General features: G+C 40.7%; 1 protein-coding gene across 3 annotated transcripts in view; it reads left to right on the top strand.

Moving 5' to 3' along the window:
- LOC126416697 (uncharacterized) overlaps positions 1-11105 on the top strand; it is a 130384-nt gene extending 119279 nt beyond the window's left edge. For 2 of the 3 annotated variants that reach the window (XM_050084504.1, XM_050084503.1), the window contains exon 8: positions 10164-11105. In XM_050084504.1, the coding sequence (XP_049940461.1) occupies positions 10164-10401 (238 nt within the window). In that variant the 3' untranslated portion in view covers positions 10402-11105. Of the gene's footprint in view, positions 1-9002; positions 9137-10163 lie in introns of all 3 variants that reach the window. The other variant, XM_050084505.1, reaches the window with a different exon arrangement.
- Positions 11106-15302: the final 4197 nt, after the last annotated feature.

Raw genomic sequence — 15302 nt, 5'->3', positions numbered from 1 at the left:
CAAAAACTGGTTACTTTCGTTGATACTTTGCTACTGTGAGGCATATTAAATACAGAAACAGTATACTGTTCCCATATATTCCAAGTACAGTGGTCCTCTCTAACGAAGTGTCATAAATATTCCACCAGTGTCCTACGAGTTCTCTAGAGCACCCCGTTTGTCAGTGAAATGCTGTCGTCACAGTTTTCTGGATCCTTAATAACTTATGTACCCTCTTCTCTGTGTGAACTTATTTCTTTGAGATTTGTAATAGTTCCTAATGTGTTCCTCTTTTCATGTCTTTCCACTAATTATAGTTTTCTATTTGGCCTAAGTTTCTGTGCATCCTCTGATGACTGCCTAACACTAGTTCGACCTTTTCCTCTGTGTCTAGTTCATTTTCTTCACACGTTCTTAATTTTCCCTAACCACTCTGTGTCTCGTTCTTTCGTGCCCTCTACATCGTCTGACCACATTCGGCTCAATGCATCACAATGAGGACGCATGTTATTGTTGCAATGTTGCCCAGCTCCCAGTAATTTTACACGTCATATGTCCACTTTTCTTGTAATTATTTGGTTTAGGAAGCCTAATATGTGCTGTAATAGATGTTACAACATACAGTCTTCGGTTACCTGACATCTTGTCACCTCGATAACAGACGTGAAAATGCTGCAAGGCTCGAAGCAAACTCGGAGTTTTCTCTCTTACTCCAACTCTGTGCAGACAGTGCACACCACCGTACTCGGAGCGGGTACGAGTCGAGTCGACGCCCGTCCGTGGCAACAGGTGGCTCATGTGCCAGTGACGTCGGAGAGTAACGCAGTCGGCACGCAAATTCCCTGACTCGAGACAGTTCCTAATGTCCCGTCAGAAGGCACCACTCTATGGACGACGTGTCTGCCAGCTTTCTCTCATTCATTTGTCATCGAGGCCACTAGAGTGTGCCATTCCACCATCCACAAAGTTAAGAGTACCGATCTTTTAACATCGGTTGTGATAGTTTTGTTTTTTGACAAATTAGTTTTGAAGGTAGAAATTCGGAGAAATTTTTTTCTCATCAGCATAACTGGAGTTTATAGTTTTTCAGTTGTAAATTGAGCGCAGATTTAATGTAGTGGCATTTGGAAAAATGGCTGGAATATTGCAATTGTAGCTGTTACTGAAGTCCTAATGTTTTTATTTATCACATTTAGAAATATTATCTCCGAGAACCTCGTGTGTATACGTTGTGGCGTTTCGAGGTGATCGAGTGTATCGGTTCTCGATACTGCATTTTTCTGTGCACTGTTGCATATAATACGTTCTGTACAGTGAGAACTAGCTCGTCACACAGTTCCTAGTTTGCAAAGTGTAACCAGTTTTAAACACCGTGCAAAATATTAATACTGGAAATTGACAGTTTAGGACAGCGTTTAAAATGAATATTTGTAAAAATAGTGATTGGTTGTGTGGCTGTGAATTTAAAAATGCATTATTTTGCTTCCCATGCCTGTATGATGTTGAACCCTTGTGGACAAAAGTGAGGGTTACAGACGTAAACCATCTGAGTACCAAAGTGTAAAAGCACGAATCTTCAGCTGCTCAAATACAAAATAGCTGAACAACCGAGTAGTGCATCGAGAAGGAAAATTGCCGAGAATGACGTGTCCGAAAGAACAGACGTCACACATTTGTATAACCGATCTGCCATGATGGGCACTGAAATCACAACCTTCAGTGCAGATGCACATTTACATTCAATCTCCAGCAGGAATCTAAATGTAGTGAGTGTGGACGACACGGGTGGGGGCTGTGGATAGGTACTAGGTGGGAGTGCAGGTCAGCTGAGATAGTCTGTGCATTTGTGATAAACGGTCTGTCCGGGTCACACAGTGGTTAATGCGACTACCTAGTAAGCGGGAGATCCCAGGTTTGAGTCCCAGTTGCGTGCACATTATCCCTCGTCACAACTTATTTTGCACAAAGTCCTGATACGACTGATATCTTAGTACCATCCCCGTATGTTTATTTCTCCTCCCTCCACCGTCAGATTGCGTAGTAGAAGAAGTTGGGTGTAATAGATCTGGGCTAAATATATTTCTGTGGTTCCTTCGAATTGGCCTTAAGGTATCATGATAAAACTGAATTGTTATCAAACCCTGACTAACTTTACTTCTGGATTGAATGCAGCATTGAAAGATAATTTGGGTAAGGCAACTGTTTTCAAAGGAACCTTCAAAACTATTCAAAGTGAACTTTTCCAAATTATGTTGGATGTATACCAAGAAGAAATTTCAAAGCAAATAAGGAATCATAATTTTTAGCTGTTATAGCAGATAAAACAAACAGATCAAACATATTTCAGATGGCTGTTGTATACTGTTACGTATTGAGACCCAGAGGTTCTAGAGTTTCCTATCTCCTTGTGAACACGGTGCACAGATGTTCACTGCGACTTTGCTAGAAGAATTGAATAGGCAAAAAGACTCACCAAAAATTACTTGCACAGACCTGTGATGAGGCATCTGTTATGGCTGTTTCCTCGGGTGGGGTACAAACTGTTGTGTAAAAATTGTCCTGATGCAGAATGTGTACATTGCTATGCTGATGAAGTTAATCTTATAATGAGCAAAGCGGTATCAATCAATTGCAGTATGATTTATTTATTTATTTAGAGTTTTCAGAGAATATGTCCATTCTTTTCATAGAGTGCGCAGTGGACCACTATCCTCGGTGACTTAGTGAGAAAGCATTTCCCTCGATCTTGTCCAGTGGATTTTTCGATCTCAATTCGTAAACGCAGTTCATTACTCCAACAATGTATAAATCACATACTGGAAGGTGATTCTATAAGAAGTGAAACTACAATTTGCCAGGCTCTTCGCCATAAAAATGTTCGTTTCAATCATATCTTAAATTATCAGTGAGCACAGACATTTGCCTGCAGGGGAACAGCAACTGTTATAAATTAAAATTGTAGAGCCGGCACAAGTTGCATGTAATTTTTTTATTTATTTTACATGTTTCATTTGTCCAATGCGAGCACTCTCAGAACTTATGTAGCGGGGGCCACACGGTACCCGTTTCAGTTATTGGTTGGAATTTTCTAGTTAAGTTATGCCATTTGTCAGAGTTCTGTTTGGTCAGTTACGGTACGGAGAATCAATGCGTGCTGGCCCATAAGATCATTTCGACATTTAAAATAAATGTTATCGAGATTTGAGAAGTAATTGGTATCACCAGTGGCATTGAATCTGTTGATTACTAATGAATCTACTGATTTATCAGTGAAGAGAATGAAGTTGGAATAGCCTGATGTGAGTAGAAAAGAAAGGCAAAGGTGCTGTGCAACGTGATTGATGTTATGGATCATTGTATTTTTTCACATCATCTTGTAGCTGCTTCATTGTTTTTTCATGTAAAGTTCCCCTTGTATGTTTTTAAGATATCCTGAAGATACCTTAAAGGAAATGTGTTCATTGTCATCATTTTTGGATAAGCTGAAACTATATTGTTAACTATCTTTTATCTACCTAGCACAAGAATGTAGATCATTATCTGGTGCAGTTAGTCTAGTTGAGTCTGACAACTAACAGCCCAGGGAAGATGTTCACTAAGTAGTCTAAACTGTTGAAGGTAATTCTCACAATTCCCTTGACATTGGTCGAACCGAAAGGCTGCTTTTCAACTTTGAAAATAATAAAATTATTCTTACATAACTCCGAGTGAGGAAAGGTTGACGGCCTCGGCGATGCTTTCTGCCGAAAGAGGTCTCACGATGCAGATTACAGACTGCAATTGGTGTGTGACTGAAGAGTTTGTCAGTGAAAAATGGAATGGCAAAGTTTCAATACAAGTAAGACAAGTTCGTTAAATGATGAGTGTGTTTCAGTTCTACTAGGAATGTAGCTCATTCAATAGTTTTTCTAGATAGTTGATAAATCATAGCATGCTCTTTGCTACAGATATTTTTCTGTCAGATATATTTCTCACTTTTTTCAGGATCATAACTTGGATTTAAAAAATTGAATTTTCTGGCATTCATACACACGAATTGTCAGGATGTTTAAATTGTAACAGATGTCGGGAAGCGAGGCACCGATAAAAGAATTTTCTTCCTTGTAACCATCTCGTATAAAAATGTAACATTGAAACTTTGGTGCAACACCCAGCTTCAGATACCACTGGCTACCACTGATGTATCAGCATTTGCATTAAGATTTCTGGGTTTATACACAGTGTAAAAAAAATATTCCTCTAGTTCCAACCACCATTTCAGTAATCTCGGCAACAGACCTTCGACACCAAAAGTCCGTGTCAGTGGCTCGTGATCTGTTAGTATGGTAAAATCTTCCTAAATGTGTGGTCTGCACTGTTTTGTGGCCATACAATTGCTAAGCACTCTACCTTAGTTTCAGCTTTATCCAACAACCGTGGGGCACAGTTGACTGGCAAATCTGAATCTATCTCCCTTCGTGACAGAACTGCTCCGAACAGTTCTGCGCTGGTATCTGTAGCACCAGTGTTATGGTTTCTTGAAATCAAGGTAGCTCAGTATGGGAGGATTTACTAATCTCTCAGTTCCTCAAATGCTGCTTGTGGCAGAGATCCCAGTTCAGCGATTATACAATGGATTCACAGTATTAATATTCAGCCACCCCTAAATATCCTTTAAATCCTGTAATGGATTTCAGAACTGTTCTCCACCTCTTCACATTATGCTCACCTGGCTCCACATCTTTCTTTGTTATTTTGTGTCCTAAGAATATTACCTCTTTCTCAGAAATTCACACAATCTGGTGTAACTTTAACCTAGGTGCCCTTAAACCATCCAATATTTTCCTGCAACTTCTCATCACATTCCTTTACTGAACTACCTTAGCAAGTTATGTCATCCAAGTACATTGAAACACTTTGTCCCATGCAATCTTGTCAAAGCAACATTCACTAGTCTTTGAAATATACTTGATGCATTCTTTGCCCCATTGGCATCCTTTTGGACTCTTAGTGCTGATAATTTGCAGTGAATGCTGTGTTTTCCTCTATCTGCCGAATCTATTAAAATAGTGGAGAAATACTTGGCTTTCCCCAGTTTGTCCAGTATCTCACTTATGTTGGGGATGGGGAAAGTTTCCCCCACTGAGATTTCATTCTATATTTCCCTATCCCACAGGTGTCCGTGGGTACTTTTCAGGTTCTCTGAACAATTACATCCCCATTAACCATTTTCTCAATTTGCTCCTGTAATACCACCTTTTGTGCTTCCAGTATTCTGTAGGGATGTACCTTTCCTTTGTTGTTTTGGCAATATAGGGAATGCATGCCTTACCATTTATGTGAATGCCAAATTGTCACCTTTTAGATAAAATACCTCACCATATGCCATACAATTCATATCAGTCTTCTTTATCCAACTGATGATTCAGATCATTTCTCTAACTTGTGCAGTGAGATTTCCTTTTGTGCTCATGCCGTTAATTGCTTCCTGTCTTATCAGTTCACCTAAAACTTTCACTGTACTCAGATTCCACTTGGCCTCACTTGTAATTAGTACACTGAAAATATATTTCCCTTGCTCTAATAGTACCATAAATTTGGCTGTATGCACACTTGGCATTTCTTCTTGTTTGGGAATAATCTTTTCTTTTTTTTTTTCATTACTGGGATTCAACCCTGTTTCTACACACGTTCTTATGTTTTTCTTTGCTATGAGCTACTTTCACATCACTTTCTGATGCCCCACTAGTTTGCCTTATAGGTAACTTATAACATGTCGTCTCACAACTTGCCTTCAATTTGCATTTTTAACTTTTCCTTCACCATTCTGTGATTTACACTTTTTCATCTTATGTCTGTCATGTGGAGCTTACCGTCGTATTCATAGATCCTTTTTGCCATCTACTTTTCCTGATTTGCGATTATTGATGAAAGCTGGATCCATCATTACACACCAGAGTCGAAATGGCAGACAAAACGGTTGACAAAAGGCTGGTAACAGTCCACTGAAGAATGCAAAGACCATTTTGTCAGATGGTGAGGTGATGGTCACTGTTTCTTGGGATTCCCAAGGATTACTTGGAAAAAGGCACAGCCATAGCTGGACCTGTTTATGCTTCATTGTTGCATCATCTGAAACTTGTGTTGGTGGAGAAAAGACCCAAGTTTAACCACAAAAAAGGGTCCTTTCACCAGGATAGTGCACCATCCCACCCATCAGCGATAACAATGGTGAAAATGCATGAATTGGACTTTGAATTGGTTCCTCATCCACCCTATTCACCATACTTAGTCCCAAGTGACTTCACCTTGTTCCCTTACTTGACACTTTGGCTTGCTGGGAAGAAATTTTCATCAAATGAGGAAGTGATAGTTGCAATCAACAAGTATTTTGCAGTGGGATGAAAAAGTTGGTGGATCCCTGGACCAAGTTTATATCCTTCCAAGCAGAATATGTTGAGAAATAAGTTGAGTTATTTACGAAACAAACATTTTTCTCGCTTATTTTAAATGACTTATCAAACCGACTTCATATGTGCCCTGATATCTATTGATAACTGTAACTGACTTCCTAATTTGTAGCAATATTCCACTGCAATTTTGTTTCTTGCTTCAAAATCTGTGACTCTTAACATTTGGGCATTTTGTCACAGTAAGATGTGTATTCCTCGTGTAACACACTCTTAGTTTTCCATTTCACTTGTGGGCACAGCCCCTAATTTCTCATTGAATTGGGGTCTAGCCTTTCACATTTTTCACAAATGGTTATCTTTTTAAGTCTGCATTTGTGTGACCTGGTTTGTCACAGTGGTAACAATATTTCTGAGAGCCTTTTGCTTCTTCTGCCTTCACCGTCTACCCTCGTGTTCCTCTTTGACTTTCCACAGTCTCTAGCCATGTGACCCATCTGCACTCAGTGTCATCATCTTCCCTCTGTTACTTAGAGTTTAGACTTCCTTCACTCTCAGGAATAGATCCTTTTTCTTTCACGGAGAGTAGGGCACTTTCCTCTCTCAACACCTCTTCTGCTGTGGTGCCTAACCTAATTTAATCGGCGTGCCTTCGTACAGCTGCCCGAATCCTATCACTCGCCAGGCCCTGCACGGAGCGATCCTGTCCCAGTATCCGCACCAGTCTCGATGCACCTCACTGTTGTGCTGCCCGTGTCACTGGTGACGGCCTCTCTGAATGATTTTTAAACTTCATCTATCCGATTAACCGATGATGCAATTGCTTTCCCTGTGTGTTGTCTGGCTTGACAGGCCTACAAGCATAATAGCCTATGCTGCACTTATCTGTATAATTTTCTTCCCCGATTATATTCACTCGATTCTAGTTATAATTATCCCGGACAGTTAATTTTGCTGTAGCTTTTGCCATAATTTTAAACTTATATTGTGAAGTAGCAATGGTTTGTCATCTGATTGGACTACTTGAAATCCTGCATTCACATTGTCTGTGAAATCCCTAAGTTTGGAGCTCCACTAAATGACTTATTTAGTAATACAAGAATATCCTTCGCACTGATGCCTTTAACATCTGAATTAGTAGCTGAAGCCAGCTTACATTGATACGGTGTTATATGTACAGTCTTAAAACTCTTATGTCATTGCTTCCCTGAAGTGTGCCGATGCTGTAGTTCTGCTGATTTCTTTTGCAGTTCCTTCAAGTATTTCTTCCTCTGATGGTCCCTCCTGCGACTTGCCTGGCCCGGACAAAACCACCGAGAAGTCAGTGTTGGGCTCTGGGGATGGCATCTGCTTCGTTTTACCTGTTCCACATTCCTCATCACCAATCTTCTTACCGTACACAGTGTGAAGGACCAATTCCGATAGTCTTTTGGAGGTGTGGCCCGTGTGGTGCAATCGGGCTGTCGATGACAGTGTGGACTGAAGCCTACTGAGTTATCTGTAATGGAGGAGAGGAAGAAAGTCTTGAGGATGCTTAGAACAGGTGATTCTGGAGTGGAGACGAGAAGTTGTTGGCTTTGTAGGAAGTGAATAAGGGTGCAAACACTAAAGAGGTCGTATGGATAAAAAAGAGAACATTCTTTGGAGAAGATTTTCTGAGTGAAAGAACGTGCTCTGAGGAAGTTCTTTATATCGTATGAACAAAATATTCAGAGCATATTTTCTGATGAGGGAGTTCATTCTCACTATCTCACCACCTGCTCGAATCTGTTCTCCGCGTTGTGTTGTCTGCACCGGGCACAGAACGTACTCTTTATCTTGCATTTCGTTCAGCTTGCTGAAATATGCAAACTATTCAGTGTACGAATAAGGAACTGTAGCATCACTGTGTTTGGGAAGAGTTGCATAAAATTTCATTTTGTTTTCACTTTTTTGTGCGGCAACAGATTATTAAGAAGATTACGGATGGTTTATGAAAATACATTTTCTGATAATCTTGACAAATTTTCGACATGCAGGGAACTTTTTTTTATTGATGTTAGGTGAACGCATTATGCGAATGAAATTTTAACAATACGTCACATTATCGTCTACTCCGGATTGTAAAACGAGTGTGTTCTGACACGTGGTAATCTCGATTAAATGGCACATAATATTCTGTTGGCACGTCAAGTACTTAAGTGGTCATCTTGTGGTTTTGTTATGAGAAACAGTTCACTAGGTTTGTAATAAACCTGTTTTTAATTTTTATGATTTGCCTACTTATTTCTAGCATAGCAAAATGGAACATCTGTGCTGTGCGAAAATATGATGAACATCTGAAAAGGTCAGTGACATATTTGTCTGGTTTGTACCTGGTCTTACCATACACCACTCGGGAAAACTTGGGTCTCGTAAATAGCACAAAAATGTTTTCATTTTTTCTTCATGATATTTGGGAAATAAGTTCACCACCCTAATAATGTTTTTACTGTTAAACCCATATAAACTTACACAGTTACTCTACTCAATATGTCTTCGGGTTACGTATATCTTTCTTTTTCCATCTGAGCAACATAGATTTATTAAATTTACTAAAAAAACTTGGTAAGACTTAATGTCTGCAGAATTTAATCAGCCTGATTTATGTTACAGAGCTCATATCAAAAAGGGGAGAATTTTCTCTGCTCGTGAGAAACTTCGCTGTGTTTATTCGTATGAAATCGGAGAATGTTCTTCATGTTGAGCAAGGTTACCCACTCATTTACTCAAGCTGAGAACACACTCAGGTGAAGTACATACTCACTTTGTTTTATTTGTGTGAACTTGAGAATGTTCTCCAAAATTCATAGAATTGAGTACTTTCCCCATGTTATTTATACAATCCAAGGATTGTGAAATTAAGAACAACAAATTCCAGTAGCTTTATATCTTTGCAAATCATTGCGGCCGCACCTCTCTACCCCCCCCCCCCCCCCCACCACCACCATGCCATCAATTTCCCCAATTTCTACGCCACCACTGTCCCTATCCATCCCACCATGCTGGCACCCCCCCCCCCCTCCCCCTCTCCGTGCACGGTCGCTCCTGCCACACCTCCTTTTTCACTTACCTAAAGATTTTTTTCTCTGAGTAAATATGAATTTTCACCAATTCTCTGTGATCACATGAACCAAAGCATGCCAATTTATTTTGTCCTGCACTTTCTACTGTAGGCTTTCCAGGTTGGAGCAGATTACTTCTGTGATGCGATTGATTCATTTCACCTTCTGACGTCCTCTTCTTCTAGTGCCTTTCCTCACCATTAGAGTTTTTTGCAGTGAAACATATCTTCTCATGATGTCTCCAAAGTAGGTCAGGTTTTGTTTTAGCATCAGACCTTCCAGGGAGTGCTCTGGTTTTATTTGCTCTAATGTTAACCTATTCATTCTCTTTGAAGTCCACGGGGCTCTAAGGAGTTTCCTCCAACATCACAACTCAAAGCAGTTTATTCTTCACCATTCGTTCCACATTTGTAATGGTCCAGGTCTCACATCTGTATATAACAACTGGAAAGACTGTAGCCCTTACAATATGGATCTTTGTTGCTAAAATTATATCTCTACACCTTAAAACCTCGTCAAGGTCTTACTTTTTATCAAGCAGCGAGCATCTCTCGATATTGTGGAGACGCTTGCTGCTTGGTAAAAAGGCAGTGTCAAAACTTGATGAGGTTTTAAGAAGTGGAGATATACTTAATACTGTTGTACAAACATTCACAGTGCAGAAGGATCTCAGTTTGTCACAGTAACAGCAGTGCTCCCGTTCCTGTCACAGGGAGCTGAGTGTCGAAGGGTGCCGAGGTGACCCCAGAGCCACAGACGGGCTGACCGAGCAGATTCCCAATCTCGTAATCCGCGGCACGGTCCACGCTGAGCTACAGCCTTTCTACTTCGAGGCACTCGAGGATGTAGGGCCCGGCGAAGCAGACGAAGCGGTGGACGACCGTTCGGAGAGTGACGAAGACGGCGACAGTGATAGTAGCGTCGGCGGCAGTGACAGTGAGAGAGGTTGAGAGCACTATATCTGTATGTATAAAAATGATGTGAAATTTATAGGAAAGTACAATTCTCAGTACTTGTCAACATAAGCGGAAACTGTTTTGAAGGAATATAACAAATAATTTTAGAAATGTGTAGAAGAAACAGTAATGTTGTTTGAATACCTGCTGTAATAATCTGCAATAATGTTTGATTCTTGTTGTAACAACAATGGATTCACAATGAAACAAATTTTTTAAATGATAAAATGGCTACACAGATCAGGTAGCAATTCATAAATAGCACTGACAATGTTTTTTTGCAGTAAGTCGAATTTAAAAACTTCTTTGTTTTTATAAACCTGTGAAACAATAATAAATGAGGACTGCTACCTTGTTATTTTAAGTGTTAATTATATTTATCAGGATACTGCTAGATACCATTTTTAAATATTAAATTTCATTTGGAGGAACCACTTTGTGATTAAAATACACGACAGACTCTTTTACGAATGAACCACACATCACTAGTGTAATACTGTACAGCATTTATTATTTGTTACACAAACCAGTTTTTCGCTGATAAGTCACTGTCGGGTATGAAGATAAGTAAGTGGTAAAGTGAAATTGGTTGGATCAAAGATTTTAAAGTAGTGCATCTAAAGAGTATTTCTGTTTCCAGATGTGAAAAAAAATTAATGTTACAAGAAGGAACAAATAAAGGATTATTTCAGTGTAAATGTGGTGTAAGATTATTTAACTTAAATAAAATATGTGAAGCATTATCTGGTGAACTATAGACCATTAAAGTAAAATTTACTTTGTATAACCACAGCTGAGTAATATGAGTATTATATCTTGTCTGTTTGTAATTTAGGATGGATTAAAGACAAGATTATTTTCTTCAGCTGCATGTTTGGACTATGTCACTAAAGAGTAATGTTAAATTATTTTCTTCTACGTACAACCGTTGTAATTTGTGTAACGGCATCCCGTGCACTGGAGAGCAGTTCCCCAGTGTCCCAGGCGGCAGATGCAGCTGAGAAGGGGTCACGTGTGCTCGTGCTCGATGCACAGGGTGATCCTAACTTGTGGCAGTCAGATGTCAGATTTGCCACAGGTTATGGAAATCGGGGAAATTCCAAACACATCAGGGGAATCTGAACAAACAAAACACTGGAAAAATCTCGTTTTGGTCTCAGTAGATGAAATGGTTTGTTTGCTGAGGTGTCACGCATCGTCGATGGCCAGATGTGGCTGAGTATGTGTGTGCACTTCTTCCCCACTCCCCCCCTCCCCTTCCTACCACTCCCCTCAGCTCGCAGTCAGTGCTGCCACTACTTTTTGTCGCCAGCCTAGGAGCTCCCGACAGGAGGCGTGAGGAGTGGTTTGTTCGGATCTGATTCTCAGAGACTGTAGACGCAGTGGCCTTAGACAGTGGTCGTGTGTCGAAACAAGGCCCCGGGAGTAGGCAACATTCCATTAGAACTACTGACAGCCTTGGGAGAGCCAGTCCTGACAAAACTCTACCATCTGGTGAGCAAGATGTATGAGACAGGCGAAATTCCCTCAGACTTCAAGAAGAATATAATAATTCCAATCCCAAAGAAAGCAGGCATTGACAGATGTGAAAATTACCGAATTAATAAGTCACAGCTGCAAAATACTAACACCAATTATTTACAGACGAATGCAAAAACTGGTAGAAGCCGAACTTGTAAAAGATCAGTTTGGATATTGGAACACGGCTTATCTTAGAAGAAAGATTAAGAAAAGGCAAACCTACGTTTCTAGCATTTGTAGACTTAGAGAAAACTTTTAACAATGTTGACTGGAATACTCTCTTTTAAATTCTGAAGGTGGCAGGGGTAAAATACAGGGAGCGAAAGACTATTTACAATTTGTACAGAAACCAGATGGCAGTTATAAGAGTCGAGGGGCATGAAAGAGAAGCAGTGGTTGGGAAGGGAGTGAGACAGGATTGTAGCCTCTCCCTGATGTTATTCAATCCGTATATTGAGCAAGCAGTGAAGGAAACAAAAGAAATGTTCAGAGTAGGTATTAAAATCCATGGAGAAGAAATAAAAACTTTGAGGTTCCCTGATGACATTGTAATTCTGTCAGAGACAGCAAAGGACTTGGAAGAGCAGTTGAACGGAATGGACAGTGTCTTGAAAGGAGGGTATAAGATGAACATCAACAAAAGCAAAACGAGGATAATGGAATGTAGTCGAATTACGTCGGGTGATGCTGAGGGAATTAGATTAGAAAATGAGACGCTTAAAGTAGTAAATGAGTTTTGCTATTTGGGGAGCAGAATAACTAATGATAGTCGAAGTAGAGAGGATATAAAATGTAGACTGACAATGGCAATGTAAGCGTTTCTGAAGCAGAGAAATTTGTTAACATCGAGTATAGATTTAAGTGTCAGGAAGTCGTTTCTGAAAGTATTCGTATGGATTGTAGCCATGTATGGAAGTGAAACGTGGACGATAAGTAGTTTAGACAAAAAGAGAATAGAAGCTTTTCAAATGTGGTGCTACAGAAGAATGCTGAAGATTAGATGGGTAGATCACATAACCAATGAGGAGGTATTGAATAGGATTGGGGAGAAGAGGAGCATGTGGCACAACTTGACAAGAAGAAGGGACCGGTTGGTAGGACATGTTCTGAGGCATCAAGGGATCACAAATTTAGCATTGGAGGGCAGCGTGGAGGGTAAAAATGGTAGAGGGAGACCAAGAGATGAATACACTAAGCAGATTCAGAAGGATGTAGGTTGCAGTAGGTACTGGAAGATGAAGAAGCTTGCACAGGATAGAGTAGCATGGAGAGCTGCATCAAACCAGTCTCACGACTGAAGACCACAACAACAACATGTGTGCACTTGTTGTGTCTGTGTGATTGTTTGAATGCGTGTGTGTGTGTGTGTGTGCGCGCTCTTGTTTTCTGACAAAAGCTACGGCTGAAAATTTAGTTGTGAGAGGACAATTGTCTTTTATACGTCCTGTCGGTGCCTCGGCAATCATCTTTACAGTGAGTTGCTACCTATCCTTATCATTATCGATTCTCAGAGTAATCGAACAAATTACCTGTCGTGCGGACCGATTGCCCCAGTCTCATTTCGTCGACACGCTGTCTGCGGCTCGTGAATAGCTGGATTTGTGTGGGTACCTGTAACGGGTGAGGCTCGCCGACCTGAAGCCGCTCGGTCCCCCCTGGTGTGTGAGCCCTGCTCGTCAGATCTACTCCCACCGACCCGCCCGCAGGCCGGTCAACTCCTGTGCGTGGTTTAAACGCAGCGAATTTTCACGGTTTATCCGTGGACCGGGACTGCGGTGCTCCTCGGCGGGCCAGAGGCCACGGGCGATGGATTTCAGGAACTGCAACTGTCTCACCACAAGCACATTGTACAGTGTCGCGTTTTATAGACGTTTTATTTATTCTAGTACATTTTGGCACTTCAAAGGTAGGTAACATATTAGAAAGTACGGACAATGAGAAGAAGAAAATTGTGTCAGTCGCTGGTAGTTTGTATGCCACTTACTTGTGTATTTTTCGAAATACCTGTAAAATAATAGATATAACGCAGTGGCTAATAATTGACAATAACGAACGTAGTAGAACCGACATTGTATTGGTGGTCACCTACAGTGCTGATTTACACAATTCTTCTCCTTCTTATACACTTCTTTTGAGAGGCCTACTTTTTTCTGAGGTTATTTCCAAAGTCAGTGAACCTATTTTAAATCTGTCTTGCGACTCTGAGGAAATGCGTACTTTTGTCACCGAATGTGTTTCATTTCATTGAAATGAAATAATATTGTGGTCTTAATGAGACACACGTACCGTGTGGCTTGCTTTCTCCATCTAAAAACAGTTCATTACAAAATATATTAATGTTAGTACTTAAGATTTTTGCTCACATTGGGAAACGCCATCTGCTTGCAAGCTTTTTTAGATATTTCCTCGTTTACACTATTATTTCTTGTACCACTGTGGCAATGACGGGTTGTCGACTTAAGTTTTAACTTACCCTCGATACCTCAAAATTTGTCAGGGAAAAATGCTAAAACTTGTGTGGAAATCGGGGAAATATCAGGGAATTTCACTTGGGGAAACTTGTGGCAACCCTGGTTGTGGTTGGCCAGAAACTAGACTAGTATGTCTGCCCTCACGTTCCCACGCACTTGGACATTGGGCCACTGTCACACGTGACTGACCGGCAAATCTCTGTACTGCTCGACTCGACTAGCCGGCCGGCAGTTTCTTTCAAACTTTGTCACGTGCTGATAGCGCTGTCTCACAGGATCTGTGTCCTCCTCAGAGATTACTCGACTTCTGACACTGTTTATGCCCCTTATATATCCTTCCGGGCCGATAACAACGTGAAGCACGAACGAGATTAACACTCTCTGGTGGCCATTCTGTGTGTCACAAAGAATCGCGACTCTAACACACACGCACCACTGGTCGTCACGTAAATAATTAGTGTTACACTGTCATCCGGCCACGTCTTCTGGACACTTCACTTCAGTCATCGGGCAGCGTATTTCAGGTCGAGATGCAGCATACGATTTAGAGGTGGTGTCTTACTATAGTTCAATTTACAACAGATTTGATGATGGAAAAACTGTTAATGAAGGTGAATTTGTTAGTAATTGAATTTAGTTTGTGTTCTGAAACTGGTTCGGAGATGTGCAGAAATCATCTGACACCCTCTTCATTGATTGTAGCAATATTATGAAGAAGATAGTCACTCTTCACCATGTAGCAGAGATACTGAGTTGCAGGTGGGCACAGCCAAAAGGCTTTCAGAAAATGAGCTTTCAGTTAACAAGGACTTTGTTGGAGGTAGAACACACACACACACACACACACACACACACACACACACACACACACACACACACACACAAATGCAGCTCACTTGCACC

The sequence above is a fragment of the Schistocerca serialis genome, chromosome 8 (genome assembly GCF_023864345.2).
Source record: "Schistocerca serialis cubense isolate TAMUIC-IGC-003099 chromosome 8, iqSchSeri2.2, whole genome shotgun sequence".
In the NCBI taxonomy this organism is placed as follows: Eukaryota; Metazoa; Arthropoda; class Insecta; order Orthoptera; family Acrididae; genus Schistocerca; species Schistocerca serialis.
This window is presented reverse-complemented; position numbering and strand designations above follow the sequence as displayed.